The sequence below is a fragment of the Zootoca vivipara genome, chromosome 11 (assembly GCF_965207765.1).
Source record: "Zootoca vivipara chromosome 11, rZooViv2.hap1.1, whole genome shotgun sequence".
NCBI lineage: Eukaryota > Metazoa > Chordata > Lepidosauria > Squamata > Lacertidae > Zootoca > Zootoca vivipara.
The window spans coordinates 34,687,076-34,703,445 of NC_142594.1; the positions used below are offsets into that span (position 1 = coordinate 34,687,076).

The window sequence follows — 16,370 nt, forward strand, 5'->3', positions numbered from 1 at the left end:
TTATGCTCAAGGCCCCCTTTTCCGTATATGCACACATACACACGTACCTGCATGAAATGTTTAGCTTCATGTGTGCAAATATACCAAACCCTACAGACAGGACTGCATCGGATCATTGGCAATGTGACTGGCCCCTTGCTGCGTGTTTGAGAACCTGTATAATCAGTTGTACCTGTTTGTATTTACCTTGCATGCTGCCTGTGTTTTGGATAGCACCATAAAGGAGACGCTCCCATCCAGCAGTAGTTAAGTGTGGATGGAGCCCAAGAAATGAAGCACAAGGTGAAAACTCTGTAGGTAGGATCAGGCTCAAGCGCCATCAAGTTCTGAAGGGCAAAGCAAATGGGCAGGATTGGGCAAGATGTTGGGGCAACACTTGCTCCCCCAGCGTTTTCACTAAGAAACTAGCCAACAAGGATAGCTCGACCCCTACCAAAATGCTGCTCCTGAGTATCCACTTTTACAGTTTTTCCTTATAGGCCAATGGTTATTCGTGCCTGTGAAAAACAATGTTGCACCTGGAGACACTGCTGATAGTGGGTATATGACACTGGAAATAGGGTATGGTCCCCCCCCAAAACATGACCTACGTGGTGGGAAGAAGCCTTTGTAACACTTGACTAGGTTTTTAAAACAAAGGTCAAGCACCAGATCATATACCTAATGGAAATGGCAATATATTGTCTTGACAGAACTGGACTTTTCTATGGTTTTCTCTCTTTTGCACATTGATTCAGAGCACTGCAAGTGCTTCCCTGTGCATGTGGCTCGTTTGCTTGTGCAGAGACTGCCCATTCACTTCAGTGGAGGCAGCAGAATTATTCGCATAAAGGAGTTTATACACAGATTTGCTCCCTCTGTTGAGATGAATGGGTCAGCGCTTGTGGGTGATGCAACTCCATTTGCATATGCTGGAGCTACAAAATGTGTGTAAGAAATCGACGGACTGGAGCAACAGAGAAGAACGGAAAATGAGACACAACTGTGCTACAATCATTTTCAACCCCTGACTTGCACCTATATACAGTAAAATTAGAGCTAAGGCTTGAAGCAGGTATATTTTCTATTTCTAGGTAGTTAAGGGCATATAAGGACAAGGCAAATTCCTTTGGAGGGAATAAGCAAAAATTCAATTACATCTTCTTTTTATTGTAAAATCATTCCTCACCACATACTATGAGTTGGATCCACACGCATCATAGTTAGCAGGTAAGTCACAAGTACCAAAGCTGATGGATGGATAAAAGCAGCAAGATCATAGCACACCAAAAGTATCGTATATGCCGAAGAAATAATTCAGTGCTTTAAAGATTTTTTTCCCCTCTATAAAAGTTGTGATCTATATAGGACTTCATTCACATGGACACTTAACAACAAGGAGTATTTTGCTTTGGCGATAGTGGATCACACATCTGTTTAACTTGCTCTATATTTTTTTTAAACACACTCTCTGGGTTGTACAGATGTGAATCAGGTAGCATTTTGCCCCCACATTAATGAGGTGTCCCTCGGCCAGTATCCTCTGGGATTCTTGATTCGTCGATTTTGTTTTTGTTTTGTTTTTTGCCACGTGAATCCATCACTTAGAAGAATGTGATTTTGTGTTTCACTTAATTATCAGTCAGCATAAATTATAAATCCAGAAAATGTGCTGTATTTGTTGTTGTTTCCTCCATGTGCTTTCCCTCCATCTAATTTTATGTAGACTTCATCTCCTGGCTCCAAATGTAGAACGACGCTGTTACTGGCATAGTCGTAATTTTGGTCTGCATCCTGAGCAATTGCACTAGCTCGCACCTAAATAAAACAAAACACAATGAGAAGATGTGGTTTACAATTATAATACTCGTCAGCTCTGTGGAACGGAAGTGCACGAGTGGCATGCTCCAATGCCCTTTATGATTACGTTCTTGGTAGAAAAAGGTTTTGCCTTTACCACTGTGGCTACTGACATATAAGAGACTAGCAGAAGAGTCAGCCATAGCAAATTATTTTAACTTACGCCACCCAACATCAGCTTGCTTGACTGAATAATACATGACTAATTCCCCGTCTATCAACATACGCCTGTAACCTGTCGTAAAATCACTTCTAATAACTAGAAACACTATTTTATGTATTTGTTTCCCATATGCATAGCCAGGGCCAGATTTAGGTTTGATGAGGCCCTAAGCTACTGAAGGTAATGGGGCCCTTTATATGTCCAGCTGTCCTTTGTCAACAACAAATTGTCACTGTTTTTTGTGTTGAATATACGCTATATGGTAATTTATGGACCTAATAGGTATCTAAAGCCATTTGCACATAACAAAAGGCTAGCAGGCAGGGCCATTATTTCCATCATAGGAGCCTACACAACACAAAACACTGTTGTTGTAAGTAGGTTTTATTATATTTGCTTTTTATCTTATATTTTGGACATGTACATCCAGGGATTTTTTTCCTTTGATTTTTTGGGGGCCCCCAAGAGAGTGGGGCCCTAAGCTATAGCTTGCTTAGTTTATACGTAAATCTGGCACTGTGCATAGCCCATGCTCTTGGGAGCTCAGAGTGGTGTAGGTGAAGATTACTCTTCTCACATTAGGATGAGAAACAGACAGGCCCAAGAATTGGAATGCTGAGAGGTATTCTGAGCCAGTACAACACTAGTCAATTCACCAGATCAGTGCTCTAGACTTAAGCCAAAATATACAGAATTGTGAAACAAGCAGCGATAGCTCAGTTAGAGCATGATGGTTAGAGCATGATGCTGAGTTCTATGAGCTTGGTGTTTTGCCGGTGTGCTTTGCACCTTATTTTCCTTGAACTGTGCCTCCCACTATGCATGACAAATTGCTTCTGACACGAAGGGGAATTTTTCAAAGCAGCTTGTGAACATATGAAATGAAAAGGGAGTAAGCTAGCATTCCACTGGGCCAGCACAATCCCACCTAATGAGCCTAAGCAGAGGGAGGGGGGTTGGGGGAGGCAGGAGAAGCCGACCACAGTCTTGATCTCATATCAGATTCAACAGGTATGCATCAGTCTAACATTGCACTAGACTCCTGTTGGCTTGGCTCATGATCAGAATCAGGCCCATTGTAGGAGAAAGGATATGAGATTATCATAGAGATGTCAAGAGGGGTAAGTATATAATAAAACCACCCCTTGATGCCTTTGACTTTGAATCAATGAACTTTACATCATGTTTAAATTGATATACGAAGTTTAAATTGATATACGAAGAAGATGCAACACAGGAGCAAGCTACAAAATCAACTACCTCCACATTCATTGAATATATGCAGTTTGAAAGCCATTCATCAAATTAAATTAATGCAGGGGACATGTACATCACACCAGCTTTTCTGATTTGAGATTATATTTTAAAACCCTGAATTCTTAATTATGCAGTGTCTACAAGCTTAGAGTTGTAAGTGTATTGGAGTTTTAAAGAATGCCATATTGAATTGTATATAATTAACAAACTTGAGTCTTACAAACCTGGCCACAATCCTAAACCCACTGAAGTAGAACTGCACATAGACCAGTTTAACAGAATCGTTCAGAAAACTTACTAGTTTGGTTTCAGTAGCAAAATATTTAACTATTTATTTGTATGCGATTTATGTTAGTATAACACATCATCATCTGCCTTGTTGCCTGTTCTTATTCCAGCACAGATACACAGAACTGCTGGTGATTTAGGGCTTTTGCAAACCTGAACTAAATAATGCATAACTTGGCATGCAATCTCCTGGATATATTTTTTAAAAATCTTTTTGGGATTGAAAAATGTAGAGTAAGTAAAAATAATAATAAATACACAGGTGCCTTTCAAAAGTATAAATGATAGGTTTTCAAATTGAATTTTCATGTGATATGATCCCACATTAATTCAGAAATGTTAACAATGGATAAGACTTTTCACCATGCTAGATCTCATAAGGTATTAGGAAGCTTAGAAATCACAGGAGCAGGAAAAAAAAACCTCCTCTTCTGCATCATATAACAAGGTTCAGAAAGGCTTAAAAGATTTGTAATTGCTTAACAAATGTTCTAATTTAAGCTGATATACTGTATAATATCCTAGGCAATTCTACTTTGGATTCGCATCCTCAGAAATATGACACTTATTGAAGTGATCTGCCTTGGCTACTCATAAAGCAAAAAACTATCAACTTGTGTATTTCCTAAGGGTTAACGGGTGCTTGGGAGGAGCAGGTGCTTCAGACCATTAACCCCAGAGATATTCATCCCTAGGAATTACCCTGTTTTGAGATTATTAGTGATATTACAAATAGTAAAGAGAAAGAAGGGATGATTGTTTTTGTTTGAATTATTATCACAGAGTTTTAAGTTCAACCAATGCCTGCATTTTATTAAATCGGACTGCTTAAATTATCGCGCAAATTCCATTCATGCACTATGTAAATGCTGCACGTTGAATTTATGTAGCATTTTATGTTACAGTCTGATGAATCCTCCCCACTCCCCCACACAAAAAGCACGAGGTCTATTGTGCTACTGGCTTTAGCATTAAATGTGCTTCATATATCACTACGAAGACTATGTAAAGGCAGTGGGCACTCTCCACAGCAATGGACATTGTCTGCACTAAAATAATTGAAAGATTTATCGATTGAACTCCTAAAAATACTTTGCAGATTGCAGTCATTTGGTGTGCAGCTACAATGCCTTGTGACTTAACCTCGATCCCATACTATGTGTGCGCTACCTTTACAAAACACTGCCTCTCTTGTTGTTGTCTGGCAACCAATGTAATTTCTTTTTAAAGCCTATAAGGACAATCTTAGAAAAAACCCTAAGTGTATTGCAGTACACGTTAAAGGTGCCTCAAAATTAAAAACAATTAATGTGTGTGTTACATAAGTTTCACAATGGCTCGCCTCACTGAGTTATACAAGTATACAGGGACATTAAAACTGCAAACAAACCAATTATGTTATAGCTTCAGCACTTCTATATTTAAGCCAACTGTTAAGGAAGGCAATGTGTTACATGGGAGTCCTTGAGATATTCAATAAATGTTGCTCTTGAATGATTCCACCCCCAACCCTGCAAGTCATATTCACTCTCAGTACTGTACTCATGTTTTCCTACATTACCATCCTGAATCTATTAACACCCTGCTCTCTTTTTGGCCAGTCCCACCAATATTTTGTATTGAAAGCTCTATTGTTCAAGTTCATTAGCTGCCAGCTTCATCAAATCAAACAGTCCCCCAAACTAAAGCTACTCACTAATATGGAAAAAAAAAGTCTTAAGAATTTCTTATGGCTGAATAAATATAAACTGAGTTCAGAACTGCATGATCAATATTTGTCTATTCTGTTTGTAGAGTGACTAAATTAAGCAATTTATAAATGTCTGGAATTATGTACTTAGTCTATCTTCGGGCTTATTTTAATATTTATGATCATAAAAATATGCCATGCACTCTACTGTGTTCTATTTTTTATTTCTATCAAGTGTTAATAATGCTTTTTAATAACCAAAATTAAAAAAGTTTTTTTTTCCCTGAACCAGATGGTTGTACGTGTGAGACATGACAATTTGCTGTGCTGTATTTAATGTTTAACAATGTGGTCTCATCTCTAAAAGCAATATTTATGGCAGGTGTTTGCTAATTTGATTAATTTCTACTGATGTCCCCATAATTTCATTTTTACAGTACTTTTGAGAAACCATAAACAAAAGGTTAAGTGGCATATCAGATTAATATACCAGCCTTTGATGCTCCCATCTGTGATCTGCCGTTTAACACAAAGCTGAAGTGACTGAAAGAGCTCTCATCTGGTTACGGTACACTGGTATTCCTCAGTACCAGTGTTCAGCAATTTCAGCTTCATTATTCTGCCTTTCAGGGGGGGGGGGAATCTCTTCAGTCTCAGGCACTTTCTACAAACACACAATATCATATTTCAGCTTTTTGGGAACCTTGGTTAGAATACTGTGAAATCATGTTCACTGTGCTACCTACAATTAAGGCTATATAAAATAATGAAAATAAAATATTAAAAGTGAACCCCTAATAGTCTGGTGAGTTGCTGTAAACATGAAAACAATGACTAACAAGCCCTTTGGGGAGAAACAGTGTAGTAATCTATGCTCACTATGCATTTAGCACCCTACTGATATAAAATAACTATTTAGAAGTACAGTAAATGTAAAATTCAAGCTTTCTGATAAAGGTTTTTAAAGCTACTTTATTTCTAAACCTAAGACATGTGATATAGTTTAATCAAACTCCTTTTTTGGTTTTCCCTTTTTTAGGATTGAATGTTTATATTTGATTGTGGATACATCTGTAATGTTTATTATACTTTATTTTCACCCATAAACAATCTATTGGACTTCTGCATCAACAAAGCCCTTCTAGGCTCATTTTATCTTACCCTGTGCCATTATCAATCTTGTTTACAAAAACAATAATTAATGCAAGTGTGCTTGTGTGTGGTATGTATGTCAGATCTCTGGGAGCCACTTTAAAGCCAAAGGAAGCACTACTTAAAATGGATTATATATGCCTTTCACTTTATAGAAACACGTGATCTTTTAATGTTTGGCCTAGAAAAGCCTTGAAGGGTGGCTGGGAAGGGGTGCTAAATTTGGAAGCAAAGCAAAGATGGTGTTGTTTTAAAAGCTTTACTCTTCAGACCCTCCTCTTAACAGTCTGGTGAGTTGCTGGTGAGGTTGGAAAGTTCCTTCACCTATGCGACCCTGTGCATGTCTGATTTAGGAGTAAGCCACACTGAGCACAGTAGGACTTCTTGCTGAGTAAATAAAAACATGTATTGATAGGGTTGTAATGCCGGGTGTTATGTTTAGTGCAGTGCCAGCAGCGTCATGAATCTTGAACTTATGCTTGTCATTCTAGCATTTACCCTCCCCGTCTCTCCACCTGTAAATGTTGAGTTTCTTTTTTTAAAAAAGTTTCTTTTTAAAAAATAATAATAATCCTGGCCACTCTCCAGGTTATTATCCCTAAAACCACGAATCTGGGGCGGAAAGTTCCCATTGCCTTGAGCCCAGTCCATTCCCAGCCCCGGCCATTTTCTTCCTTTCTCGAGGAGGCGTGGGTGGGTCCCCCGCCCAGAGAGATCCTTTCGGAGCAGATGGAGAGCCTCTCCTGTCTTGAAATGGCTCTTTCTTCCAGGGAAAGTGGAGGGCGGCTGGCGTGCTGCTCAGGAGCTTCTTCTCCTCGCCCCCGGGAAGCCGCCCCTCCACAATCCCCACCCTCTCCCCGCCTTTCTCCCTCCTGCCCGCCAGGCGACTCCGGCGCCACGAGGAAAGCGCGCAGCAAAAGGCCCGCGCTTTTCCCCCTCGCCCTCCGGCGACCCGCGAAAGGAAGGAAGGGCAAGGGGGAAGAAGAAGCATTTCTTGACGGGACTGCTTGTCACACCAGGTTTTTTGTTTTTTGTTTCAATCCATTTAAAGCACACGCGCGCAAAAAAAACCACAAACACAAAAGCTACGCCTGCGCGCCGCGCGCTCTTTACTTTCTTTCTCCTCGCTTTTTGCAACCTGGTCAACAAAATCCACGAGGTGAGTTGATCTGCCCTTAATGACTGAGCGCGGCCTGGGTAAACCCTTTTGTTGTTATTGTGGGCTCGCTCACTCATTTGTGACTCTGAGAAGGCGGCTGGGGGGGGGGGGGTGGCATGGAGAGAGGGAGGAGGAGGAGCGTTTATTAAGAGACCCAATTAAACGAGGCGGGAGGAGCGGGGTCTCTAGCCTCAAAAACGACCACGGGGGGGGGGGAGAAGCACGGCACACAAACGGGCTGGGTTTCGCCCGCCCCACATTCCTATTCCCGGATTCCACCCCACCCCCCCTCAGGAAGGTCGAGGCTCCTCTTTCCCACGAGTCCGTTTCCCTCTCTCTCAGGACTCCTTTCCCTCTCCCCGGCATAAATTGATTGACCCGGCGCCCGCCTGCTTTTTGCGGCTCACGGTCCACTGAAGCCCATCAATTAGGCACTTTCACTCTCTGTACTTAATGGGGGGCGGGGCGGAGGGCAATGCGCGCTTTTGCTTCGAAAGGCGGCCAGCCAGCCAGCCCTTCTGCACCGGGGGTCCCTCTGGCTCATCCTGCCAACATTTCTGCCCCAGAGGCACCAGCGACTGACTGAACCGCCCCGTCCAACTCGCCCACTTAGGCTCGGGTGTCAGACTACAGCTCCCATCATCCCTGGTCATTGGCCGTGCCAGCTGAGGCTGATGGGAGTTGGAGTTTCACGTCTAGGGGGTCGCAAGCCCCCCACCCTGGGGTTGCCACCAGCCGCAGCTCTATCATAGGGTTCCCGAAATGGACTCGCATTCGACGTCCCGTGGAACCTCTGCTGTTTTCCCTCACGGAGGAAGGGAGAAAGGAAAGGCGTCCCACGTGAATTTGTCTTATGGATGGGCGGTACAGGCTCATGGTGCACAGAATAGTCTTCGCTTCCTCCCTAACTCCCTAAGGGGTGGAATTGGAAAAGGCCCTTCCTTGCCATTTATGCAGTCTCAGGGGCTGGGAGAATGGAGCAGCTCGCGCAACTTAAGTCGCCTCGGGAAGCAGCGACGCTTACTCAGTAGTCTGCACATACGGAGCTGACGGGCTGCCTCGGGTGTAACGGCAGCAGGACACTGCAGCCGATCCCTGTGGCTTTTCCTTGCCAGTTCCGGACTTTGCTGCCTCGTGGGAGCCTCCCGCAGCTCCTTCTTCCTCTGAGCGGGCAGGCTGAGCCCCGGGACCTTTTTAACAACCCCGGGGTTGTCTGTCCGCCGCACCCACCCCTTCCTCACCACGTTCAGCACTGAACAAGGAAGAGTGTCTTAAAGTACATACGCAGAGTCCCATCTCTTCACCACTCATAGCTTCCTAAAAGTATCCAAGCTAGTTTGACTATCTCTTAACATTAGGAATTAAGCGCTGGGCACCTTCCCAAATCTCACCATCTCCCCGGCTTTGAGGCTGCCTCTTTTCTACTCACTACCACTTCCAGGCGGCGCTCCTCTGAATTCCTTTGGGTTTAGGGCTGGCAAACTCTCCCCGGCAGAAATTCAACAGGTGCAGCTTTGTTTGGCACAAACGCGCTCTTCTCGCCTTTGCATCACCTGTTGAATTTCCACCTGGCTAGCCAACAAGGAGAGTCGCGCCAGGTAATAACAACTCAGGCAAACAAAAATAGATGGCAAGCCTCTTTGGCCTCGATCCGAGCTGCTGCGCGGAGTGCAACCGAGCGAGACGCGCTCCCCGCGTGCGCCCACGTGCGGGCTCCCCTCCCACCGGCTTTCTTCCTCTCTCCATCTATCCCTCCCTCTCTTTCTCCCCGCCAGTCCCCACCTGGTTGTTCTTGCACAGATCGGCCCACATGCTGGTGCCGTCGCCGCCGCGCATGAGCACGTGGTAGGTGAAGAAGTAGATGCCGGGGATGGAGCAGGTGAACTTGCCCGTGGTGGGGTCGTAGTGGTTGCCCAGGTTGGTGACGACGTCGTCGAACTTGAGCACCTCGTAGCCCTCGTGCTGCCGCTTGAGGCCCGCGTAGAAGGCGATCTTGGGCACCGTGCTATAGGTGGCGGCGCTGATGGCCCCGGCCGCGTTCAGGCCCGGCGCCCCGGGCGGGCCCGGCAGGCCCTGGCGCCCAGGCTCTCCTTTTTCCCCCGGCGGACCCACGGGCCCCGGCGGGCCGGGTTCCCCCGGCGGCCCTCTGGGCCCGGCCTTGCCCGGGCGGCCGGCCTCTCCTTTGGGGCCCTGGATGAAGGTGGGCAGCGACTGCATGAGGCCTCGGTCCGGGGTGGCGGCCGTGCTGGGCGCCTTGGTGCCGCCGTACGGGTCGCACACCATGCGGCAGGTGCCCAGCATCTCGTAGTGCGCCGACGTGCCCGCCGAGCTGACCAGCACCGGGATGAGGATGACCAGCAGCAGCACCATGACCACCCCCAGCGCTCCGGCCGCGATCAGCCGCCGCCTGCTGCCCACCAGGCGGCTCAGCGCAGGGCGATCCTCTTGCCTGCTTTTGGACAAAATCTTGATGGTGGGACGGGAACCTCCTCGAGCCGAAATCCTCGCGGGGCACCTTCCCCGCGTCCCAGGGGGCTGCTCGCCCTCTTACTCCTCCTCGCGGCCGGGAGGAGCACGCCGGAAGGGCTCCTTCGTCCGATCCCCAAGGCCGAGTCCCGAGAGCCTCGCTCCCCGTCGGGGGCACCTGTGGCTGCCTTCGCCGCCGCCGCTGCTCCCCTCGAGAGGAGCCGCACACACTTTTATGCTGCTGTTGGCGATCGACTTTTTCCCCCCGCCTGTGCCAGCTCGAATCAAGTTCCCTTCTTCTGCTCCTCCCGATAGCCTCCCTCTCTCGCTGCCTTCCCGCGGTTTTTTTTCTTCTTCACCTCTCCCCCTCTCCTCTTTCCAACCCCTTCTTTCCGTCACTCATTCATTCTGTCTCTTCAGCAGTCAGCTACATCAGCTCTGCGAGGGGATCGGGATCGAAGATTCCTGGGGAAATCCTGCTCGCGCTACAGCCAGATCAAGAGAGAGTAGAGCTAGGGGAGGAGAGAGGGGCGCTCCCCGTCGTCAGCCTTGGCCGCCTTCCTCGCTGAAGCTGCCGGGGTCCGCGAGCCGCTCGGTGCCGCTGCCGGGAGCTGTCCACAGGCTCGTCGGAGCGCGCGCAGCCACGACAAGAGGAGGCTGGCAAAGGCGCCGCCGGGGTAATTTATAAGCGCCCGAAAGCGCAGGGGAAAGGGGAGCTGCCTTGGCATCTCATCCCAGCATCTGCTCCGCTCATCCCACTCGCCCAGAGTTTGGCATCTCACTGACAAGTGTGGGGAAATGTTTTCCTCCCCTCTCTCCCTCCACAACCCCCCTCCCCGTCTTACTTTTTTTTTTTAAATTCTCGCTGAGCAGAGAAATTGTGAGCATTTCCCTTGCTGAGCCCTGAGTGATGACAGCTCCCCCACCCCGTTTTTCTTTTTCTTTTCTTTTTCTTTTTTTGCTGGAGCAGATCAAGGAGGGGGGGGGGTCGGAAGAGAGAGAGATCTACTTAGCACCTTTTGGATAACCTTCAGATCACTGATCCAGAATGTAAAGGTCACCCACACTTCTTGTTGGATAGTTCCCCCAGCGGTCTCTGTCTGTCATGTGAAATATCACTTTTAATACAAGGGCAGTGTATTACAGTTCACCCAGCAAAAAGCCATTTGGAAACAGCATCCGCTCCAACCACTGCCATGCAGAGAGTTGGACGTGTTTCCTGGTTTAAATCTGCATCTACCTAAAACACATGGAAAAATACTCTCTGTCTCTCTTTCTCTGGAAATTAAATGAGGAACTATAGTGTTATGGAGGATATAAAGGACTTTCCCCTGCTCTTTGGTCAGACACTGCAGCATTATTATTATTAGTCGTCTGTTAACAATAATTCCTTAGGCAACACTGTAAATATCTTTATAATAGTGCTCCTTTAAATATATCAGGCTAAGAGACCCTCCAGCCAAGGCGATATACAGCAAAGACAAGAAAGAAGTTTCTGTGCCAACTCTGAGCACCTTTTCCCAAAGAGAGGTAGTGTTTGCTCAACTGAATTCTCCTTTCTTAAACTGCCTTCCATCCCTTCTCCCCGTCCTCCCCACTGGAGATGGGGGTGAATGTCATTCTCCGGCAAGGTGACCAAGCCACCAGCTTTCCATAATTTGAACTGGTAGTTCTCTGCAACAGCTATCAAGCTAGTACCATTTCCCTTCCAAGCACAAGGCAGAACAGGGCTGCCTTAAACAAATAGGCCAAATTGATTCCTAAATCGTACTTCTGCATTCAGGAGCAATTGGACGTCAATCAAATGCAGGTGACATTTGCCTGTCAATACAGGGATGATGGCTGAACAAGTGTGACTTATTACGGCAGGGCAAGAATCTGAAATGAGCAAAAGCAGCAAATAAGCAAATAACACCATCCCCGGCGAGTGTTGATCAGAAAGCTGTGATCTTGTCTGGGGATTGCATAGCACGAATCTCTTCTTCATAATACCGCCCCCCGCCCCCCGCGGACTCCCGTTCTTTTTCTTCTGTTCCGTAACACAATAAGGTCAAAGAAGCAGCCAGTGGGGAAACAAAGATCCATCGATTCTTCCTTTTAAGTAGAAATGTCAGCGGCTCCTTGCTCTCTTTCCTAAGAGAATCAAAAAGCAAAGAGCGTGTGGCCACACCATGCCACAGATGGACCGGCCCAGCTCCTTATCTCCACAGCGTGCTGCTGATAAAAGCCTCAGCTTTTGGCATTTGTAAATATTCCCAACGCCGCCCCCTTTTTTCTGCATTTTGTCAGAGCTCAACCTTTAATAAAGTTGTTATCTCGCAAAGACACAATCCAGTTGCCAGATCCCTTTGCTTCAAGCTCCCAGGCCATCCTGTGAAAGGCTTTCTTCTTCTTCTTCTTTTTAATGGGCGTGTGTCTTGTTTATGCTACATCAGCTTCTCCCCAAAGGAAGGTTTTCTTTGTAAAGAGAGAGAAAGATGGAAAAGTCAGAAGCACAGCCAGTTTTTTGTATTCCTTGCATAAACATTAAGTTTTCAGAGCATCATATTTTGCTATAAAAAGTATGCACAATCTATCATTAAATATTATTATTGCATTCATATCCTACCTTTCCTTCAAGGAGCTCAAGGGGGTGAACATGGCTCCCCCCCCCACCCCAGCTTATCCTCACAACAACCCTGTGTAAGTAGGGCTGAGAAGCAGTGGCTGGCTAAGGTCACCCATGGATGAATTTCACCCATTTCATGGCTGAATGGGGATTGTGCCCTGGTCTCCCAGGCACTAGTCCAGCACTCTGACCACTATGTCATACTGCTACTGACAAGATCATTCCTCAAAGGTGGATCATTATGTAGCCAAAACATAAATTTGAATAGTCTGCACTGAAACTTTTCATTGCAGATCTCATTTGCCTTTTTTTTTTAGTTTCAAGATCTGTGTATATGTTGAAATGGCTCCAAATATATGTCCATGTTATTTGTTCCAGAGTCAGGCAGCTGTGTCAGGCAACAGATGTTGTGGATTCATGAGCAGTACTTCCTTGCCAGGAGATAGAGCTGTAAGTTCCACAGCAGGCACCCCCAAACTCGGCCCTCCAGATGTTTGGGGACTACAACTCCCATCACCCCAGCTAACAGGACCAGTGGTCAGGGATGATGGGAATTGTAGTCCCAAAACATCTGGAGGGCCGAGTTTGGGGGTGCCTGTCCCACAGGGACTGCCTCAGCTAGCCTGGTGCAGAGGAAGGTGCTGTCCCACTGCCGGTGCTGAACTAAAATCCAGCAGTCAGCTCGGTTGGTTTCTATATGTGGGGTGGAGAGAATCACTTCAGGCAACGAAGTATCTCTGGCCATCTCTGCTCAAGGAGCATTAATGAAACCTGAGCAGCTCAAGGTGTGCATACATGCATAAGCACACTCTGATCCATTGCACTGATCTAAGTTCAGAGTGCAGCAGCTCTAGGCAAACAAGCCATCCTGCTGTGCTACCCTCAAGTTGGCCCTGTTTTATGTATTTAGTTGATTAAGACAAATGGAAAAATTCTAGGCTCCAATTCAACATGCTTGTAATGGCGCACGTGAGAAAGAATGTAGCCCTCAAGGATAGGGAAATAATGTTTCTGATACTTCCATTGCTAAGATATACAATGTTAGAGAAGTGTGGTTGCAAGGTGAATTGGACTATGGCTGAGCATCTAAGAGCAGCTTTTTCTCCTGCAAGTGAGCACAGCCTCTTCCCACCTTCAAGGGGTTTTCGATGGACAGGGCAGGCAGATAGTTCACCCTTTCAGATGCTGATTCTGCAGTTCTCAGTCCACCCTCTCCTCTATGCTTCACACACAATGTCCATGTCACACTTCAGATATTATGCTCATACCTTTGTGCAACCAAATGTTCATTTGGTGTCATGAAAAAAGCACAATTTATTGTTTAGCAGAAATGGCTTCTGAACCACCAACAGGAAGCAAGTTGACCAACAGGAAACAAGTACTCACTTTTGGAAGATTTAGCATGGAATGCATACTGCAGCCTAGGCTCTAATTTGGGGTTTACTGGGCTTAATAAAAGTATTTCACACAATAAACCACTCGGCACATGAAGATGAATCAGTCATGTGCAAAGTTACTGCACTTACAAAGTTACCTCTTACTGCAGCTAGTATTCTCTTACTGCTTCATTCAAAATAATAATAATATCTGAATAGGTGTTGCAAAAAATGGATGCCATCAGAACAACAAACTTGATGTCATTGCTTTGCCATGGAGTATACTGGTATTTGATGGCTACAGGCATTCATAAAATTGTTCTGCTACAGGTACTAAATACATACTTCCATTCTAAATTCAGAGTCCTCTTTGAAGCGCACATGTGGCACTCTTTGCAACTCCCTCTTGCTTTTTCCTCTCATCTCACCTCTACAGTCACCTTTGATATCCATAATCGTTGATAAAAGGCTTCATTTATTAAGAAATATTTGACACAGTGGGCTTTTTTTGCATCCCTTTCAAAGGCCTTTTGCCTTTTTAACTTTGGATATGCTAAAAGAGCTCAGCATGTGTAATCCAAGTTTCTTTGCAGAGCTTGCTGTAAAGTGGTTGAGAGGAAATGATCGCAAACCATTGTTTTAGGAATACTATTGCTCTTATAGAATTATTTCCTTCCTCTATCTTCCCTTTCTACTACTGTCCCCCCCCCTCCACTGCCACGTTGATCTTCCAACCAGTTGTACATATTTACAATTCTAGTCTTTTTTTCAGTTCTTTCCCTTTAAAGTTTGCCCTTGTTACAGCTATCACCAAAATGTATGATCCCTTGTGCTTATCTGACCAGCTCTCTCTCTTTTTTTGGCCAAAGTTCTGTTTTTTTTAAAGAAAAGAATGCACCTCCCATTTATTCAGAGTGAGGACGGTTTTACACTTGTACTTTTGAGACCCTTGTGTGATTTGTATCCAGTTTTAAATGTTGTTAATATATAGAGTAGATAGAGAGAGGGATTCAAATGTATTTTTAATCTGTTGTTGGAAGCCGCCCAGAGTGGCTGGGGAGACCAGGTTAGAAATAATAATAATTAATATAGTATAGTATAGTATAGTATAGTATAGTATAGTATAGTATAGTATAGTATAGTATAGTATAGTATAATATAATATAATATAATATAATATAATATAATATAATATAATATAATATAATATAAATGTACAGTGGTACCTCGGGTTAAGTACTTAATTGGTTCCGGAAGTTCGTACTTAAACTGAAGCGAACTTTCCCATGGAAAGTAATGGAAAGTGGATTAATCCGTTCCAGACGATGAAAAACACCCCCTAAAACAGCAATTTAACACGAATTTTACTGTCTAATGAGACCATTGATCCATAAAATGAAGGCAATAATCAATGTACTGTACTATAAAATAAATAAGACAGTATTGTAGATGATAAAATAAAATAAAATTATTACAGTGGTACCTCGGGTTAAGTACTTAATCGGTTCCGGGATGCCATTCGCACCCCGAAAAGTCCTTAATCTGAGCGGTGATAGCGTGTGTGTGTGAAGCGCCGATAGAGCACTTCTGCACATGCGCAAAGCATGCAGATCGCTTCTGCGCATGCGCGTGCTGCGGAACCCGGAAGTAAACACTTCCGGGTCTGTGGAATACTTAAACTGAAATTACTCAAACCGAAGCGTACTTAAACCGAGGTATGACTGTAACAATATATATTGTGTGTGTTGTTGTTGTTGTTGATGATGATGATGATCAAACACAATATATATTGTAGCTGATGGGTTCTTCTTCTTCTCAGGGTGTTGCCTCCCTCCAGGGGAAAGAAGCCCACTGGACACAACTCAGTGGATTGGATCAAGACTTAGACATACTTTGAATATACCAAATGGGGCTTGTGATGTTCCATATTGCATCCACAGGGTGTGTGTATAGGGAAGCAGCAGACACACACAATCCTAGGCATGATTATTGAGCTATGTCGCATTGAGCTGAATGGGTCTTACTCCCAGATAAGCGTCCATAGGATTACCAAGCATATGTCACCCATTAATTTTTTTTTTATTACTAAGCATGAGTACCATAGAAACATTTATACTTGGTACCTGCACATATTGCTACACACATATAAAACTAAGCTTTAGTAGTCATGAGGTAAAGAGCACATACATAATGAGCCAAGTTAAGGGAATGGAAAATTATTCTATAAACAAGAGATAAATAATCTAGATAGCCTACAAAGAGATTAGAACAATGTGGGGTACTACAGCATGTTAAATAACTGCAGAAAGCCTACCCTTTACAGAATCAAAAAATTACAATAATAAATCCAAGATAAATGTGATAATAACAAA

The 16,370-nt window shown here is 44.7% G+C and overlaps 1 protein-coding gene across 1 annotated transcript; it reads right to left on the minus strand.

The window, feature by feature from the left end:
- Positions 1–1,297: 1,297 nt before the first annotated feature.
- Positions 1,298–10,659, minus strand: C1QL3 (complement C1q like 3). Its single transcript, XM_035129561.2, has 2 exons — positions 9,331–10,659; positions 1,298–1,797 (listed from the first exon to the last, which is right to left on the minus strand). Exons 1-2 carry the CDS (start codon positions 9,916–9,918, stop codon positions 1,618–1,620), a joined length of 768 nt encoding a protein of 255 aa, XP_034985452.1. The 5' UTR covers positions 9,919–10,659; the 3' UTR covers positions 1,298–1,617.
- Between the last annotated feature and the right edge of the window lie 5,711 nt (positions 10,660–16,370).